A 17,348-nucleotide genomic window follows, 5' to 3' on the forward strand; every position below is an offset into this window, starting at 1 on the left:
TAGCTGTGATTAAAACGTTGTGATATATGTTTTGATGCAACTCTAATAATGATTTGATATAATTCTCATGAAAGGCATGAGCTCTGCTTTGTTTCTTCTGCAGGCTGCACACTTTTGATAATATTCTCACCGGGCCTCGAATTTCCTGTGGCATCCGCCTTGTGTGTCCTAAATGCCCTCTAAAAAAATGTTGCACATTTATAAAAAATATGAAATATCACATTTACATAGGTATTCAGACCCTTTATTCAGTACTTTGTTGAAGACCCTTAGGCAGCGATTACAGACTCGAATCTTCGGTATGACGCAACAAGCTTGGCACACCTGTATTTGGGGAGTTTCTCCCATTCTTCTCTGCAGAACCTCTCATGCTTTGTCAGGTTGGATGGGGAGCGTCGCTGCACAGGTATTTTCAGGTCTCTCCAGAGATGTTCGATCGGGTTCTAGGCTCTGGCTGGGTCAATCAAGGACATTCAGAGACTTGACCCAAAGCCACTCTTACGTTGTCTTGGCTGTGTGCTTAGGGTCGTTATCCTGTTGGAAGGTGAACCTTTTCCCCAGTCTGAGGTCCTGAGCACTCTGGAGCAGGTTTTCATCAAGGATTTCTCTGTACTTTGCTCTGTTCATCTTTCCCTTGATCCTGACTAGTCTCCCAGTCCCTGCCGCTGTAAAATATCCCCACTGTCACGCTCGTTGTTGGAATGAGTGGACCAAGGTGCAGCGTGGTAGGCGTACATCTTACTTTATTCAATGAACACCGGAAAAAAAACTAATACAAACGAAACGTGACGTTCAGTTGTGCTAAACAGCACAGTAACAAGATCCCACAAACTACAGGTGGGAAAAAGCTGCCTAAGTATGATCCCCAATTAGAGACAACGATAGACTAGCTGCCTCTGATTGAGAACCTTACCCGGCCAACAAAGAAATAGAAAACATAGATTGCCCACCCTAGTCACACCCTGACCTAACCAAATAAATAATTAAAAGGATCTCTAAGGTCAGGGCGTGACACCCACAGCATGATGCTGCCACCACCGTGCTTCACCGTAGGGATGGTATTGGCTAGGTGATGAGCGGTGCCTGGTTTCCTCCAGACGTGACGCTTTGCATCAGGCCAAAGAGTTCAGTCTTGGTTTCATCAGACCAGATCATCTTGTTTCACATGGTCCAAGAGTCCTTTAGGCGCCATTTGGAAAACTCCATGCGGGCTGTCATGTTCCCTTTACTGAGGAGAGGCTTCTGTCTGGCCACTCTATCATAAAGGCCTGATTGGTGGAGTGCTGCAGAGAGGGTTATCCTTCTGGAAGGTTCTCACATCTCCACATAGGAACTCTGGAGCTCTGTCAGAGTGACTATTGGGTTCTAGGTCACCTCCCTGACCAAGGCCCTTCTCCCCCGATTGCTCAGTTTGGCCGAGCGGCCAAGTCTAGGAGGAGTCTTGGTGGTTTCAAACTTCTTCCATTTAAGAATGATGGAGGCCACTGTGTTCTTGGGGACCTTCAATGCTGCAGACATTTTTTGGTACCCTTCCCCAGGTCTGTAACTCAACACAATCCTGTCTCGGAGCTCTACGGAAAATTCCTTCGACCCCATGGCTTGGTTTTTTGCTCTGACATGCACTGTCAACTATGGGACCTTATATAGACAGGTGTGTGCCTTTCCAAATCATGTCCAATCAATTTAATTTACCACAGGTGGACTCCAGTGAAGTTGTAGAAACATCTCAAGGATGATCAATGGAAACCAGATGCACCTGAGCTCAGTTATGTATTTGTGTTTCTGTTCTAAAGGTAACTATAAAGAGGATATTATATTGTACCTGCCCAAACACAGCCCTCCCGGGGCATAAACACACACATACACACACTCAACTCTTTTCCAGTCCACTGCCACTGAGTGTGTGTTGCTGCCAATGTGTAAAGAGATGCCTGATGTGCCAAGCCAAGTATAGAGTGGGGTTTCATTGAGTGTGTGTGTGTGCATGTGTGTGTGTGCGCATGCATGCGTCACTGTGAATGTGCCGCTCTGCGTGCCAATGGAGATGCTTCACCCCTCGTCTCATTAATCATACAGTGTCACTAGGCTGACACGGAGAGTGTCAGCCTATTCCCTATGTAGTGCACTGCACTACTTTTGACCAGAGCCCTACATTGGTCGAACATAGTGTGTTAAATAGGGTGCCATTTGGAACATAACCAGAGTGTGAGAGTGTCTACTTAGGAGGCCAGTACTGTATACTTAGGAGGCCAGTACTATATACTTCACCCTGAGAGCCATTGATCTGCTGGCCTGGCCTGTCAATGGGGAGCTGGCTACAACATCTACTACAACATCCACTAGACTTCTATGGTCATTCAGCAGACACTTCACCTACACACAGATAAGAGGGTAATGTTCATTATCCACTCTGAGAACTGCTCCTCCTTTCTCTCATTCACTTACACACATTAATTTAGCACAGATCTTCCTTGATGTTGAGACATGGAGGAGTGACAGGCATGTAACTCGGCCTCGTGTTATTTTTCCAGGCAACTGTTTCTTATCGAATATCGATCTTTTCTCATGGTTATGTGGCAAGGCGAGGAAGTAATTATTTTATTGTGTTTGGCAGTAAGTGTGTGTGTGAATGTGTGCTTGCTTGCATTCATGTGTTCACGTGTATATGTGCACATTTGGCAGTAATGGTGCCACTACTTTCCCTCACTCTGCTCTCTGATAAAGAGATTAGACAGAGAGCCGTGATGCTTAGCTCTCTATTCAAGCTCGTATAGTAAATCAAACTATTAGAGAGTTCTAGTGGTGCCTTCAGAGCGTAGCCAGCCAGCTCCCAGTGCAGCTCTTAAATCAGGCCTGGCCAGCCAGAGTTATGACGCTCTACAGGTTGACCCAGTGTGAGTGCAGACCAGGGCATCGTGCGGTACTGAGCTGTACGTGGTACCAAGAGAAGTTGGCTCAACCTCAAGAAACACCCGCCGCCCGCTCGGCTCGCTACCTCTACTTAAAAGTTCAAAGCTTTCACGCTCTATACCTCCTACCTCTATCATTCTCTCTCTCGTGTTCTATCTCTCGCTCTCTCTCTCCCTCTATGAGCCAGAGAATATCTAGGGGTTTCAATTGAGGTTACACTGCAAAGAGAACAGTAACCTAAAAGGACTTACATCCTCAGACCAGGCCTGTGCGAATTACCTTTTATTAAGCTTTTGTACTTTGTAGCGGCCAGACACAGTTGATGGTGTGTTGTCTGAGAGCTATCCCACAATGACCTGCTCCTGCTTCTGCTCCCGCTGCTGGACCACGCCTGCCTGCCTTTCAACAGCCCATCCTCCCCATTGTCACACTTCCACAGGAAAGGGATCAAATACCCACACTGCTAGACACACACCGTCCCTGTTAAACCCTGTTTTGTGTGCGTATGTGTGTGTGCGTGCGTGCGTGCGAGAGAGAGAGAGAGAGAGAGAGAGAGAGAGAGAGAGAGAGAGAGAGAGAGAGAGAGAGAGAGAGAGAGAGAGAGAGAGAGAGAGAGAGAGAGAGAGAGAGAGAGAGAGAGGAGAGAGAGAGAGAGAGAGAGAGAGAGAGAGAGAGAGAAAGAGAGAGAGAGAGAGAGAGAGAGAGAGAGAGAGAGAGAGAGAGAGAGAGAGAGAGAGAGAGAGAGAGAAGAGAGAGAGAGAGAGAGAAGAGAGAGAGAGAGAAGAGAGAGAGAGAGAGAGAGAGAGAGAGAGAGAGTAACGTAGGGAGAGACTGTAACGAGGTCAGAAGCGCACTGTTGTTTAGGTAGGTCTTTATGTGGAAAATGTGAAAGTGTTTTGAAGGTGGAGAGCGGTGGAAAGGGGTGTGGCTAAAGGAGTGGTTGTGATAGCGCTGCTAGAGGATATTGTGTCCTGGCAACTGTGCCGCCCTGGGACTGCTCTGACCCGAAATGGAGCTCGCTCTCTGTTTCTGTCTCGCTCACAACTTTCTCTTGTTTTTCTCTCATTTTTTTTTCTCTTTCCACTTCTTTCTAACTATAGTCTCCCTCTCTATTTCTGTATTTCTTTCCTCCCACAGTCTGTCTGCCCTACCATACACTGTCCTATTACTTTAATGTTATTTGTCAGTGATAAACACTCTGCCGGCCCCTCTATCTCTTTTTCTTCCTCTCGCGTTCTCCCCTTCTCATTCTCTTCCTCTCTTCTAGCCCAATCTTTAAGCACCCAGTATTAAAACCCTTCCTATCTTCTGTAAACTCTGTGGTCCTCTGCATTGTGATCTGTAGTTAGTTATTGTAGGGGCAAGTTCTTTACTGTTCATCTGAGTTGGGATCTGTACGGGAGTTCTTGTAAGGGTAGACTATTTACCTTTTTACTGTTTTCCAGGGAGACAGAGAGACAGATAATCAACTAATCTGTGGTCTCAGGCCAGGCTGTGGAGTAAATACACTGTGAGACAATACTGGTCTTTCCACACAAGCCCACTGCTTGCCTATTGTTAGAGGAGATATATTCCCGCAGATGAATGTTCAGCCTGAGCTTTGACACTGCGATTAAAACCAAGGAGTTTAATCAGATTTTCTGAACTGATCTTCATTTCTCTCAGATCAACATTCATAGGCCAGAGCCCTTGAGCAGGATAATTGCTCTCATCAGTGTCCGTTATGACCAAATTAACCTGATAGCTTTTTAGTGTTTAAGTTTCACGCAATCTTTAGAATGCAAACTATTTTCAAACAGTAAATAATGAGTCAAAAATTATTTTCAAAGGAGGGCAACTTCTTCATTCCTCCATTATTGATGTTAGTTGTTTTTACCATTCCTGTAATAATCATCAGACCTATGACCTCTGTGTTCCAGCCCAACATTGGTCGACTGGGGATCCCCCATGGACCCTCAGGTGAGAAGGTGGCTGTGGTTGCTGTGGACGACTGTGACATTGCCATGGCAGTTCGTTTTGGCAACCAGATCGGCAATTACTCCTGTGCTGCCCAGGGAACCCAAACAGGACAGAAAAAGTGAGTACCTCTCTCTGTTTCTCTCTGTTTTTCGTCCACTCGCTCCCTCCTCTCTCTCTCTCTCTTTCTTCTCTCTCCGTCTCCCTCTCTCCCTCCCACTCTGTCTTCAGGTTCATTCCACTACCTTCAGTGAGACTAATATGTGTTAGGCTAATAGGTGTTGTAAGAGCAGGACTGATGTTCAGTCACCCTCATTACACCACATTACCTTGCCTTTCTCTCTCTTAATCTCTCGGGATTGACATGCTCTCAATTGTCAGACGAATGTCTCAGACATAGCCTCTTACACAGCCTAACATAGCTTAACCTTTACTTCATCTTTCAGACGTTTACTACCTGCAACTAATTGTTTCTGTATCTGAACCCAAGTTCCTTTTCAAATTAGGGACGTTAGGCAAGGCAGCGAGCTAGAACACATTTAGGAAAAGAAGAAAAACACATCAAAGGAACGGGGTAATGAGGCTGCATTCTTTTAGAACCGGTCGCTCCACTATGATAGGCTCAGAGCTGTTCCACAGTAAATTACGTGGCTCCGTTTGACTCCGAGGCCGACACCCAGGCTTTTAGGTTAGGTCTTTGACGAAAAGGAGTGAAAGTTACAACACACGCACACACTGTCTATCTGTTTACCTATTTGTCGGTCAGACCTCACTCTAGCTGCTTCTCCTGAAGTGAGAGGCAACAATCGCCACAAAGGACCGGCTCAAAATAGCATACATTGTGCGACTCTCGTTCAACACATACTTTGTGGGACACCACATGAGTTAATGTGGCATTTTTAGACCATATGACGTTGGACTTTTGCCGTATTCAAATTGATCATATGTTTTACGTTATGCGTTGGTGTTGCGTCACAATAATTCACAATAATTCCAAAGCCCTGGGCCTTGGATGTTTTGTAAGTTTAGAGGCTTGTGTGTAAGCTAAGTGGCTTCTTTAGCCAGCGTCTTTGCTGCCTGCTAAGTCTTCTGGGCTGTTGGTGGTGTTACAGGAGGAGGAATGAATCAAGCTAGCTAGCTGGGTTACAGTGGCTTTGTTCTTTCAGTCAACAAGGCCTGTGACAAATAACCTTTTGCAGGGTAACCATACTACTCACACCATCAGTACCCTGTAGTCCCCTTTAGAAAACTTAAGACCCTTTGAGGAACACTTTGGTGTCTGTCACAACAGGCACTCTGTTGTGGAACGTTGGTGCTGTCATTGCATTCATTTGAAAGAAAGGGAGTTCAATATAGTGTGTGACTTTTGTTTTCACCTAAGTCCATTACCCATCAGTTGGCACTTTGTTGGTGCATCTTTAGCACTTAATCCATTGGGTGCTGAGGCGCCATTTTGGATCCAGAGCCATTAGAGGAACTCTAAGTGCCATTTTGTCTCCATTCTGACCCAGTTTCCTGTACTCTCCCCTGCAGATCATTGGACCTGACCGGACCGCTGCTGCTGGGTGGTGTTCCCAACCTGCCCGAGGACTTCCCTGTGAGGAACAGAGACTTTGTGGGCTGCATGAGGAACCTGAGCATCGACAGCAAACCCACCGACATGGCCAGCTTCATCGCTAACAACGGAACCACTGCAGGTAACAACCTTTGTTTGTTCACTCGTTGTTCGTCGTTTGTTTGTCCGTCCGTCCGACCATTCATTAATTGATTCATTCGCCAGGCTATTAATGAATGAATTCATAGAAACATATCTTTTTGTTTTTACTCAGGTTAGCTGTGTTGTTTGTGTACTGCTACTGATTGACATCTATCATGACCCATGTAGGTTGTCCTGCCAAGATCAACTTCTGTACTAAGGATTTGTGTCAGAACGGAGGAGTGTGTGTCAACAAGTGGAACACCTACAGCTGTGACTGTCCTCTGGGCTACGGGGGCAAGAACTGCGAACAAGGTGAGGGTGTGTGTGTGTGTGTGTGTGTGTGTAGCCGATGTGAAATGGCTAGCTAGTTAGCGGTGCACGCTAGTAGTGTTCAATCGGTGACGTCAGTTGCTCTGAGACCTAGAAGTAGTTGTTCCCCTTGCTGCGCCACGGCTTTTGTGGAGCGATCGGTAACATCGCTTTGTTGAGTGGCTGTTGTCAATGTGTTCAGAGGGTCCCTGGTTCAAGCCCAGGTCGGGGCAATGGGAGGGACGGAAGCAATACTGTTACGTGTGTGTGTGTGTTTCAAGATGGCGTAAGGACCGCAGCTGTGCATGTTACAGTGAGAGTCCCTCATATTGAATATCTGGATCAACATCTGTATGCGTCAGTGTGAGCAGGACTTGTTTGTGTTACAGTTGATTGCATAAGGGAGTGAGGAAGGACACTGGAGTTAATGTGGCTTAGCTTCCTGTGAAGGAAGTGTCTTTTCAGATAGCGATCAAGAAGGGTGCGTGTGTGCGTGCGTGCGTGCGTGCGTGCGTGCGTGCGCGTGTGTGTGTGTGTGCGTGTGCGTGTGTGTGTGTGAAGGAAGTGTATCTGCGGATAGAGATCCAGCAGGAACCTGAGGTGACTGGTCATTACTGACTCATACACGTGCTATGCAGAAGCTAGATGTTAGTATTATAGTGAAACTTAGAACATAGCCCAAAGAGCTGTTGTCTATTTCACTAATGAGACAAAGACCAACTCTGACTCACATATCAGTGCCAGGATCAAGGGACGGGGACACACACGCGGACCCTGTGGTTTCCCCACTGTTGTTGAGCCAGAGTGTTTACATGGAACAGACCACGGAGCTCCTGTAGTGTGTATGTACAGTACCAATCATAGCAGTCCTGTATACTCCCGTGCTGATGGACAGGTGTGGGTGTGTGATAGACAGATATATGATGTGTGGTTACACTGTTACAGCTTGTCCTGTTTTGATCCTGACTGTTCTTTTGCTCATATCCCCCACTAGGGATGGATGATGGGTGGGGTGAGGTGTGGTGGGGTGTGGTGTGTGTGTGTGTGTGTGTGTCTAACAGGCCTAATGATAGCGCTGTATGCTTGTATGACAGTGATTTACTGGTTTTGTGGTCCGGAGCGGGGTACTGAAATGGTGTGTGTGTGTTCCTCTGAAAGGGTTAAACTAAGTGACTCACTCTGTGCCTGTCCTGTCTCGCACCCAGAGACATCTAAAGTCATCAAGGGAAGCTGTAGTGTGTGTGTTTGTGTGTGTGTGCGTGCGTGCGTGTGCGCGTGTGCGTGTGTGTGTGTGCAACGGTGTGTGCGACTGTGTGTCAGTCAGCATTATGGGAAACTATCCCAAGGCCACGGCAATAGAACCAGAACACTTGCCAAAAATATTGTTATTTTTACCTGAGTGAAATGAATGCTACTACACGACTATGAGTAATATTCATACTGAGTTATAAAACAGTGAGAGGGTGGCTTTGATTTACCCTCTAGGGCCTGCTTCCAAACAATTATAAAACACACACACATATTTGACAAAATATCTCCACCTAGTCTGGGTTGGATGAGGCAGCTGTGTAGTGATGCCAGGCAGCAGATCGAGTATCTGTAGTTGGACTTAGGAACAGAAGTAACACGGAGGGGGCTGCTTCACTACTTGTTGACAAGCTGTGTAGGAAGTAGAAACCATAGACGTTATGTCATGGGTACGGACAGCACGGGAACCACAGACGTCATATCACTTTTAGAGTGGCAAGGGACACCATAGACATATCAGTGGTACTGTAGAGGCGCAGTAAGAGAAATATGACGAGACAGTCGATAATTCAGGATTTCCCAGACGCATTCTGTGGGTTTGGACATAAACTCAGCCAAAAAAGAAACGTCCCCTTTTCAGGACCCTGTCTTTCAAAGATAATTCGTAAAAATCCAAATAACTTCACAGATCTTCATTGTAAAGGGTTTAAACACTGTTTCCCATGCTTGTTCAATGAACCATAAACAATTGATGAACATGCACCTGTGGAACGGTCGTTAAGACACTAACAGCTTACAGATGGTAGGCAATTAAGGTCACAGTTATGAAAACTTAGGACACTAAAGAAGCGTTTCTACTGACTCTGAAAAACACCAAAAGAAAGATGCCCAGGGTCCCTGCTCATCTGCGTGAACGCGCTTTAGGCATGCTGCAAGGAGGCATGAGGACTGCAGATGTGGCCAGGGAAATAAATTGCAATGTGAGACGCCTAAGACAGCGCTACAGGGAGACACGACGGACAGCTGATCGTCCTCGCAGTGGCATACCACGTGTAACAGCACCTGCACAGGATCGGTACATCTGAACATCACACCTGCGGGACAGGTACAGGATGGCAACAACAACTGCCCGAGTTACACCAGGAATGCACAATCCCTCCATCAGTGCTCAGACTGGCCGCAATATGCTGAGAGAGGCTGGACTGAGGGCTTGTAGGCCTGTTGTAAGGCAGGTCCTCACCAGACATCACCGGCATCAGCGTCGCCTATGGGCACAAACCCACCGTCGCTGGACCAGACAGGACTGGCAAAAAGTGCTCTTCACTGACGAGTCGCGGTTTTGTCTCACCAGGGGTGATGGTCGGATTCGTGTTTATCGTCAAAGGAATGAGCGTTACACCGAGGCCCGTGCTCTGGAGCGGGATCGATTTGGAGGTGGAGGGTCCGTCATGGTCTGGGGTGGTGTGTCACAGGATCATCGGACTGAGCTTGTTGTCATTGCAGGAAATCTCAATGCTGTGCGTTACAGGGAAGACATCCTCCTCCCTCGTGTGGTACCCTTCCTGCAGGCTCATCCTGACATGACCCTCCAGCATGACAATGCCACCAGCCATACTGCTCGTTCTGTGCGTGACTTCTGCCATGGTCAGTGAAGAGCCCGGATCGCAATCCCATTGAGCACCTCTGGGACCTGTTGGATCGGAGGGTGAGGGCTAGGGCCATTCAATTTAACCCCCCCCCTTTGTTCAGGGACATTATTCAATTTCTGTTCGTCACATGTCTGTGGAACAGTTTATGTCTCAGTTGTTGAATCTTCTTATGTTCATACAAATATTTACACATGTTAAGTTTGCTGAAAATAAACGCAGTTGACAGTGAGAGGACGTTTATTTATTTTTCTGAGTTTATGTTGTGGTTTAGTTGCACATCAACAGCTGACCTGTGAGTGTGTTTAGGTTAGTGTGAAGGTTTCGTGTGAGCTGGTGGCTTTCCTCTGCTCTCCACCCTCTTATGAACTGTATCTCGAAGGAATCCAACTCCAGGCTATCTCTGATGTTGTTCTTTATGCATCATGCACATCTTTTGACTCCTTCCAGGCACTGCAAATGAGCAATGTATCGTGTGAAAAAAAAGTTGGAGAGACACAGAGAGCGCGACGGTTCAGGAGCTAGTCCCCATGCATCTTCTGAGTGTGTGTGTGTGTGTGTGTGTGTGTGTGTGTGTGTGCGTGTGCGTGTGTACTCTGTGCGTCAGTAGAAATATGTGCCCTGCGGAGAAGAGGGAGATCGAGAGAGCTTAGCGCTTCAGTTGTCTCATAGAGAACAACCTAGTGCTCTGCTGACAGACATGCAACTGTTATACTGACTGACTTAATGGCTGACTGACTGACTACAACATGTCTGTTTGGCTGCAGGGCTAGTGGGTGCTCTGGAGTGTGATGTGTTATACTGTGGGCATGTTTGTCAAAGAAGGATTAGTGTCCTGTATGGTACAAGGTTTTTGACAGTAATGATGTCTTATAGCTGAATTAGACATGGTGGGGTGGATTAGCTACTGTAATTATTCTGCCTGGAAGAATACAAAAATACAAGATGCAATCTGTAAGTCTGACATACTTAGCATTAATGATGGGGCGGGGGGAAATGGATACAGTTACATATCGAGATATTGTTTTTGGACGATATTGTATCGATACTTTGACTCCAGGTATCGATGTGTAAAAATACAAATGTTTTTGTTTTGTCTGCTGGCTAGCGCTAGTCGCCAAAACGCCGGTATTTTTCACCCTATAGCTTGTTCTCCATCTTCTTTTTAAACAGTGAGCCAACATGCTTTCAGCACTTTTATTTCCATGACTGATCAAAACTCATTTTCACATGCTCTCTTGTGTCTCTCTGTAGCAGACATACAGTGAACAATATGTTTGGAACATCATATCGCAATAAAATAGCAGTATCTAATCGCAATACATATAGAAATTGAGAATCACAAAACATATTGTATCGGCACCTAAGTATCATGATAATATCTTATCGTGAGGTCCCTGGCAATTCCCAGCCCTACTACGCATGTGATGTGTATAACACGTGATTTGCTTTAATAGCAGTGATTGTTGAACATATGATGTGATTCTGATTCGTATTATTCTCCTCTAGTGATGCCGTCTCCGCAGCACTTTGACGGCCAGGCCCTGGTGTCGTGGAGTGACCTCGACATTACCATCGCTGTGCCCTGGTACATGGGCCTGATGTTCCGGACGAGGCAAGGCACTGGCACACTGATGCGGGCTAACGCTGGAGAATTCTCTACTGTCAATTTACTGGTGAGTTATTGTACACGCACAATAACAACAACAGAGCAAGAAGGTAAGTTGTGCTATACGGTTGATTGAAGTTCAGTAGACTGCCCGTGTGTAGTAATTGTCTTTCTCTCTCTCTGTCTCTCCCCACCCTCCCCTCAGATAAGTGATCAGTACGTGAGGTTTGAGGTGTTTCTGGGATCTGAGCGGGTAGCGGTGCTGGGCTTCCCTCAAGTCAGGGTGAACGATGGGGAGTGGCACCATGTCCTTGTGGAGCTGAAGAGCGTCAAAGACGGCAAGGACATCAAATACATGGCCCTGGTGTCACTGGACTACGGACTGTACGAGGTACTGAGACAYACACATACAGACAAAGACACASACACAAACACACACACAGCAAATCTTATACTCTGTGTGTGTCTGTGTGTCTCCAGAGGTCTGTGGAGATAGGTAATGAGCTGCCCGGTCTGAGGCTGAGGGCTCTGTATCTGGGAGGATTACCAGGAGTGGGGAACCACGTCCACGATGGCTTCACCGGATGCATACAGGTCCGTTTTAACAGTATACCATGGTCTGGATTACATTATTCTTCACAACATAAAGTACTGTAGCCCACTGTATGTATATACCTACCTGTCTTAGCTAATACCTAGGGGCTGTGGGCAGAGCGTGTGATGAGAGTGTGTACCTGCGACTCTCTGGGACCTAATGGAGAGGCCATGTTTTCTTTCCCACAGGGTGTGCGTATGGGTGAGACGTCCACCAACGTGGTCAACGTGAACATGCTGCAGGGTTCTAAGATTCATGTAGAGGACGGCTGTGATCTGGCTGACCCCTGTGACTCTAACATCTGCCCTGAGAACAGCCACTGCAGCGACGACTGGAGCACACACACCTGCGTCTGCGACCCAGGTAACACACATGCTGTCAGCACACACGGTGTACACACACACACCMGTGTCTGCATCTCGTCACACCATTCACTTGTTCTGAAAAATGTTCACCATAGGAATGCTGTTTTGTAGTCTCCAGCTTTGACTGAGTTTTCGTTCCATTATATAACTGTGTATAATTCTGCCATGTTGTTGAGGACCTGCTGACCAGATGTCTCTCTCTTCTCTCTGTGACCTGTGTCCTTTCCCAGGGTACTTTGGGAGGGAGTGCGTTGACGCGTGTCACCTCAACCCCTGCGAGCACGTGTCCACCTGCGTCCGCAAGCCTAGCTCCTCCCACGGCTACACCTGCGAGTGTGGACAGAACTACTACGGACAGTACTGCGAAAACAAGTAAGACCTGGCCGCTTTGTGCAAGTGCCTGTGTAAGTGTGTGCACGTGTGGGTATGTGCGTTTCCTGGTTTGGCTCCACAGTGCCGGGGAAACACACATTCACATGCCTCCAATATCAACGCAACATCTGATTGTTTTCATGTTAGCCTAATCAACCTCTGCTCCCTTACCTTCCTCTCTGTCTTTCACAAATATGCGCCTCACCATTCATCTGACTGGCAACAGGCTCTACTTTTACTGGYCTTAACTCAAAACAGTCCTTCTCCAGCACCTGATGTAAGCCTGCTGGTAATGAACCCCAGATGTGGCTGTTCCCAGACCTGTGATCTGAGCTCTCTGGGGGATGTTCCTTCTTCCAAAACTGATCCCAGATCTGCCTTTGATCAGAGCAGGAATCTGGCGTGAGTGTTAAGAGGCAGGAGCCAGAGGGTTAGATGAAACCACTGTGTGTTGTTCTAGACATTAACTGGGTCTTGTAACAAGTGTGCATGTGTGTGGTGTGTATGGTTTAAATGCAAACGGGGTCTGTAGCGTTCGTGTGTGTGAGTATGTGTGTTTTTGGCCATATATAATGGTAAGCCAAGCCTCATGCCAGCTTTGGCTATATTAGGTTCTGGCCATAACTGGCTCCTGTAGGACTGTAGTTATGTAACAGTAGCTAGCAACGTACTCCTGACTATTCCTCTGGGTGGTAGATTGCATGTCAATTCTTTACCCACTGACCTTTGACCCATATGTCACACATCATTTCCTGTCTAAGGCAGGCTGTGGGACCACCTCATGCTTCAGTGCTCCTCCATGGGTGTTTGGTCTCCACCTGCACTGATACTCTTCTACTGACTACCCTGCCCCTATCATAACCCACTATCTTACCCCTCCATCAGCTCAGAGACATGAAAGTGTTGGAGAAAGAGTGTTTGACTCACTCACTGTGTTGTGTCTCTCTTCCAAGGGATAGAACATTTATACTAGTTTCATGATGCAGTTGAATGCATTTTTGTTGTTAAGTGATATTGTTATATAGCAGGTATGTGATGTAAGGGTAAATGCAGTCTCCTTTTTTATCTGAATTTTTTTTTTCTGCCATTTTATTTCCATTCATTATGTGCTGAACTCAACTAAATGCGTTGTTATCGTGTGATGTGTCAGGGTTGAGAAGCCGTGTCCTCGGGGCTGGTGGGGGAACCCCATGTGTGGCCCTTGCAACTGTGACATCAGCAAAGGATTCAACCCTGACTGTAACAAGACCAGTGGAGAGTGTCGGTGCAAGGTAAGAAGATAATCACAGGTACTCTTCTCACAGGCTAATGCAGCGTTTCTCATATGTTTTTTTGGACCCTCCCTATGCCTTTTGAATTTTCTGTGGCTGAAGATGAATCGAACTATGTTTCCTCTTGAAGCCCCCCAATTGTAAACTACGACAAACCTAGTAGGAATTGGCCACAACTCACCAATAGGTCCCAAATCAACCAACCATTCTTAAACAATAGGCTGGTAGATCATACGGCATGTTGTAGGCTTAGTAAACTAACCGTATCTTCTCTCTCCCCAGGATAACTACTACCGGCCCAAGGATGAGGACACCTGTTACCCCTGTGAGTGCTTCCCTCTTGGGGCCCAGTCCCGTACTTGTGACACACACACCGGACAGTGCCCCTGTAAGGCCGGGGTCATTGGACAACAGTGTAACCGCTGTGACAACCCCTTCGCTGAGGTCACCGCCACCGGTTGCGAAGGTACGTGGAAGGAAATGGTGCACATGCAAGTGTTTGTTACTCTTAAATGTGACCTTGAGAGCCTGTGAGGGCATTCTGTCTTTTTGAACACTTTGAAAAATGCAGCCTTTCTTCTGTCCTCCCTTCCTTGACGTAATCATTGACCTCACTCAATTTGGATTCATGAAAGCAAGGATTCCTCTCATCCAGACATGTCAGATCAGTTATAACGCCAAGGACTGGAGGAAGGACGGATTCATCTTCAGAGTATTTGAACAGAACCTTTTCCTCTCTATAGTCTGGTTCAAGGCCTTCCCTCTTTTAGATCCCACTCTAGCTTCAATAAAGAACCACAGTCCCCATAACATATCTGTCACCTAAGTGCTTCAACCCAACCTTGTGGCTTACTGTATCAAAGGTCTTCAAAGGGTTACAATCATGGTCACTTCTTAGGATATAAGCACTTGGGTGTGTATACAATACAGCACATGATCAGACTGCATTACTTAGAAAGCCATAACAACACGCATACAAGTCTTAACCTGGCTTTGTTTAGGATTAGGCTACTAAATTAGAAATCAGGTGAATAATTTATTAACATTGTGTAACCACTTTGTAGGATTATTGATATAATTGCTGGTCTGTTTTGGCTGTTTTGAAAGACTCGTAAGAGTCGTTAGCAGTCGTGTTTCTTGGGCGTGTTAGATATGTGAAATACAGCCCAAGGCAGCCCTTGACGCTCAAGGCAGAAGTTGTTCCTAACCATCTCGGATCAGATTACACAAGCCTCACTGCCAACCAGAACCATTAGGGGATCTCACCACGTCTGACCCTGTGTCAGTGGTTAGGGATTATAGGGACCACTTCTAACCATGTGCCATCTGTCCCCTCTCATCTCTCAGTGGTGTACGAGGGCTGTCCCAAGGCCTTCGACCAAGGGATCTGGTGGCCTAAGACCAAGTTTGGCCGTCCTGCAGCCATGAACTGTCCCAAAGGATCTATCGGTGAGTTCCTCTGCACGCAACACAGCTCTTATGATAGCAGGTACAGTCACAATAATACAAAGCCCAATTCGTACGGATATCAAATGCTTCAAAGGATTTTATTCATAATAAAGATTGTATGGGTAGAGAAGGGAGGTTATGTACTGTGGAGTCCCTTAGTTCAWGGCCTTCGGGCTGTTCCTAACACCTCTTTCTTGTCGAGGGAACTCATTAACGCAGCACACTAACGAGGCCATCTCATTGGTCTATCAGGGCCTTTTGAGATTTGTCGTTGGCCAATGGTGTTAAAGAAACTCTGTCTCTGGAGGGCAGCAGCCGGAGACAGAGACAAAACACAGGGTATTGTGTAGAAGACTTGGCAACATCTGCTTGGAGACACATTCATAATACTGCAGAACCGTTTGTGTGTGTGTGTGTGTGTGTGTGTGTGCGTGTGTGTGTGGTCTCCTGCTCCACATAGAGCCTTAGCAGTAGAGACAATATGGGCAGGGCCAAGACGTAACATCACTGACCTGTTCCCATTAAACCACAGTAACCTCCCTAGTTACCCCCTTAGTTACTCTTGTCACCACGGAAACCCGTTGTTGCCCCGCAGGACTCTCTTGGGCTGTTTTTATTGGGTGACTCGCCTTGGCTCACATCAACCAACTGTCAGTTCTAACCGTAAAGTCTTTTCTCTGTTTAATGCTTGTTTGGAATTAATGGTAATGACGTTGGCATTTAGATTGTGCTTTTAACTAATTTATTATATGAAGTAACTCCCCATTTTCACCCATGTGTAGAGAGCCACCTGGTGCTAGGAAGAGACGGTTGAACGCTTTCACACCCCAATATTCCTTTTTGTTTTTTCTATTCTTACTGTGACTATAGCGATCATTGAACTTGTTTCTTTTCTAACTGTAGGAACTGCCATCCGCCACTGCAATGATGAAAAGGGCTGGCTGCCTCCTGAACTCTTCAACTGTACCACAGTCTCCTTCTCCCAGCTCATGAAGATGGTGGGTGTGCTCCTCTTATCCAGTCCAAGTTCACTCATACAGAGACCTATTTTAACTACAGACGTGCACATGCACAGCTCTTTCTTAACTTGCAAATCTCCCACTGAAAGATTATGCAAAATTTGGAGTCACTTATGCRAATCTAGAGTTCAGTGGTGAAAGTAAGCCGGTACGCATCCCAGCAAAATAAATTGTGGGGGTACGCCGTACTGGTAAAAAAGTGAGCCTATCACAAGTAACACAAAATGGCAAAAAAAACTATAGGCTATTAGACCATTATTTAACATTACTGAATGTCAGCCACATGGAAAATGTGCAAATTGCTCCAAATTGCATTGTGGTTCAACGAGAGCACTTACATTTTGCCAAAGCGGAGATGAATGGTCAAGACGTGCGAGGACAAGGCACAAAGTAGTGGCTGAGACCGAGCAGTGCAGATGAGTGGCTGAGATCAAAGCGAGCGTTAATAACAGTGGACATCCATTCGGGCTACCTGTGTAGGCCTAACGACAATTGCAGAATGTCAGTGCATTACAAGTGGGTGTTTTACAACAGATGTCTCTTTCCATTCATCAAATGGTGGGTCCACAGTGCACTGTTGGGGTTTGGATGCTGGAATTATTTTGTGAGTGGACGAACGTGCGTGGATAGCCTACAGGTGTGAATTAAAGTGATTGTTTGACAATCAGATGAAAAGATCATGACTGGTTGTGTTTATTCCACATGAAAAGGCATAGACGGCGTGTCCATGAGGCTAGGGGAAGCTAAGCTTTCCCTAAAGTAAATTGAATTAAATTGSCAATTAAAAAATCCTAATTAGCATACTTCTGTCTATACATAAATAAATAAAATCTTTCGAAATGTGCTACTACACCAGAAAGCATGATTTGGCCACAGAGGATCATTAGCTTTTTTTGTTGT

General features: G+C 46.3%; 1 protein-coding gene across 6 annotated transcripts in view; it reads left to right on the forward strand.

Annotated features, from left to right (window-relative positions):
• LOC111951213 (cadherin EGF LAG seven-pass G-type receptor 1) overlaps positions 1-17,348 on the forward strand; it is a 123,226-nt gene that overhangs the window by 89,336 nt on the left and 16,542 nt on the right. For all 6 annotated transcript variants that reach the window (XM_023969284.2, XM_023969283.2, XM_023969286.2 and 3 more), the window contains 12 exons: positions 4,830-4,987; positions 6,400-6,563; positions 6,752-6,877; positions 11,278-11,444; positions 11,583-11,768; positions 11,858-11,971; positions 12,161-12,335; positions 12,568-12,709; positions 13,860-13,980; positions 14,263-14,446; positions 15,328-15,429; positions 16,333-16,427. In XM_023969284.2, the coding sequence (XP_023825052.1) occupies positions 4,830-4,987; positions 6,400-6,563; positions 6,752-6,877; positions 11,278-11,444; positions 11,583-11,768; positions 11,858-11,971; positions 12,161-12,335; positions 12,568-12,709; positions 13,860-13,980; positions 14,263-14,446; positions 15,328-15,429; positions 16,333-16,427 (1,734 nt within the window). The remainder of the gene's footprint in view (positions 1-4,829; positions 4,988-6,399; positions 6,564-6,751; positions 6,878-11,277; positions 11,445-11,582; positions 11,769-11,857; positions 11,972-12,160; positions 12,336-12,567; positions 12,710-13,859; positions 13,981-14,262; positions 14,447-15,327; positions 15,430-16,332; positions 16,428-17,348) is intronic.

This window comes from Salvelinus sp. IW2-2015, linkage group LG3 (assembly GCF_002910315.2).
Source record: "Salvelinus sp. IW2-2015 linkage group LG3, ASM291031v2, whole genome shotgun sequence".
Taxonomy (NCBI): domain Eukaryota; kingdom Metazoa; phylum Chordata; class Actinopteri; order Salmoniformes; family Salmonidae; genus Salvelinus; species Salvelinus sp. IW2-2015.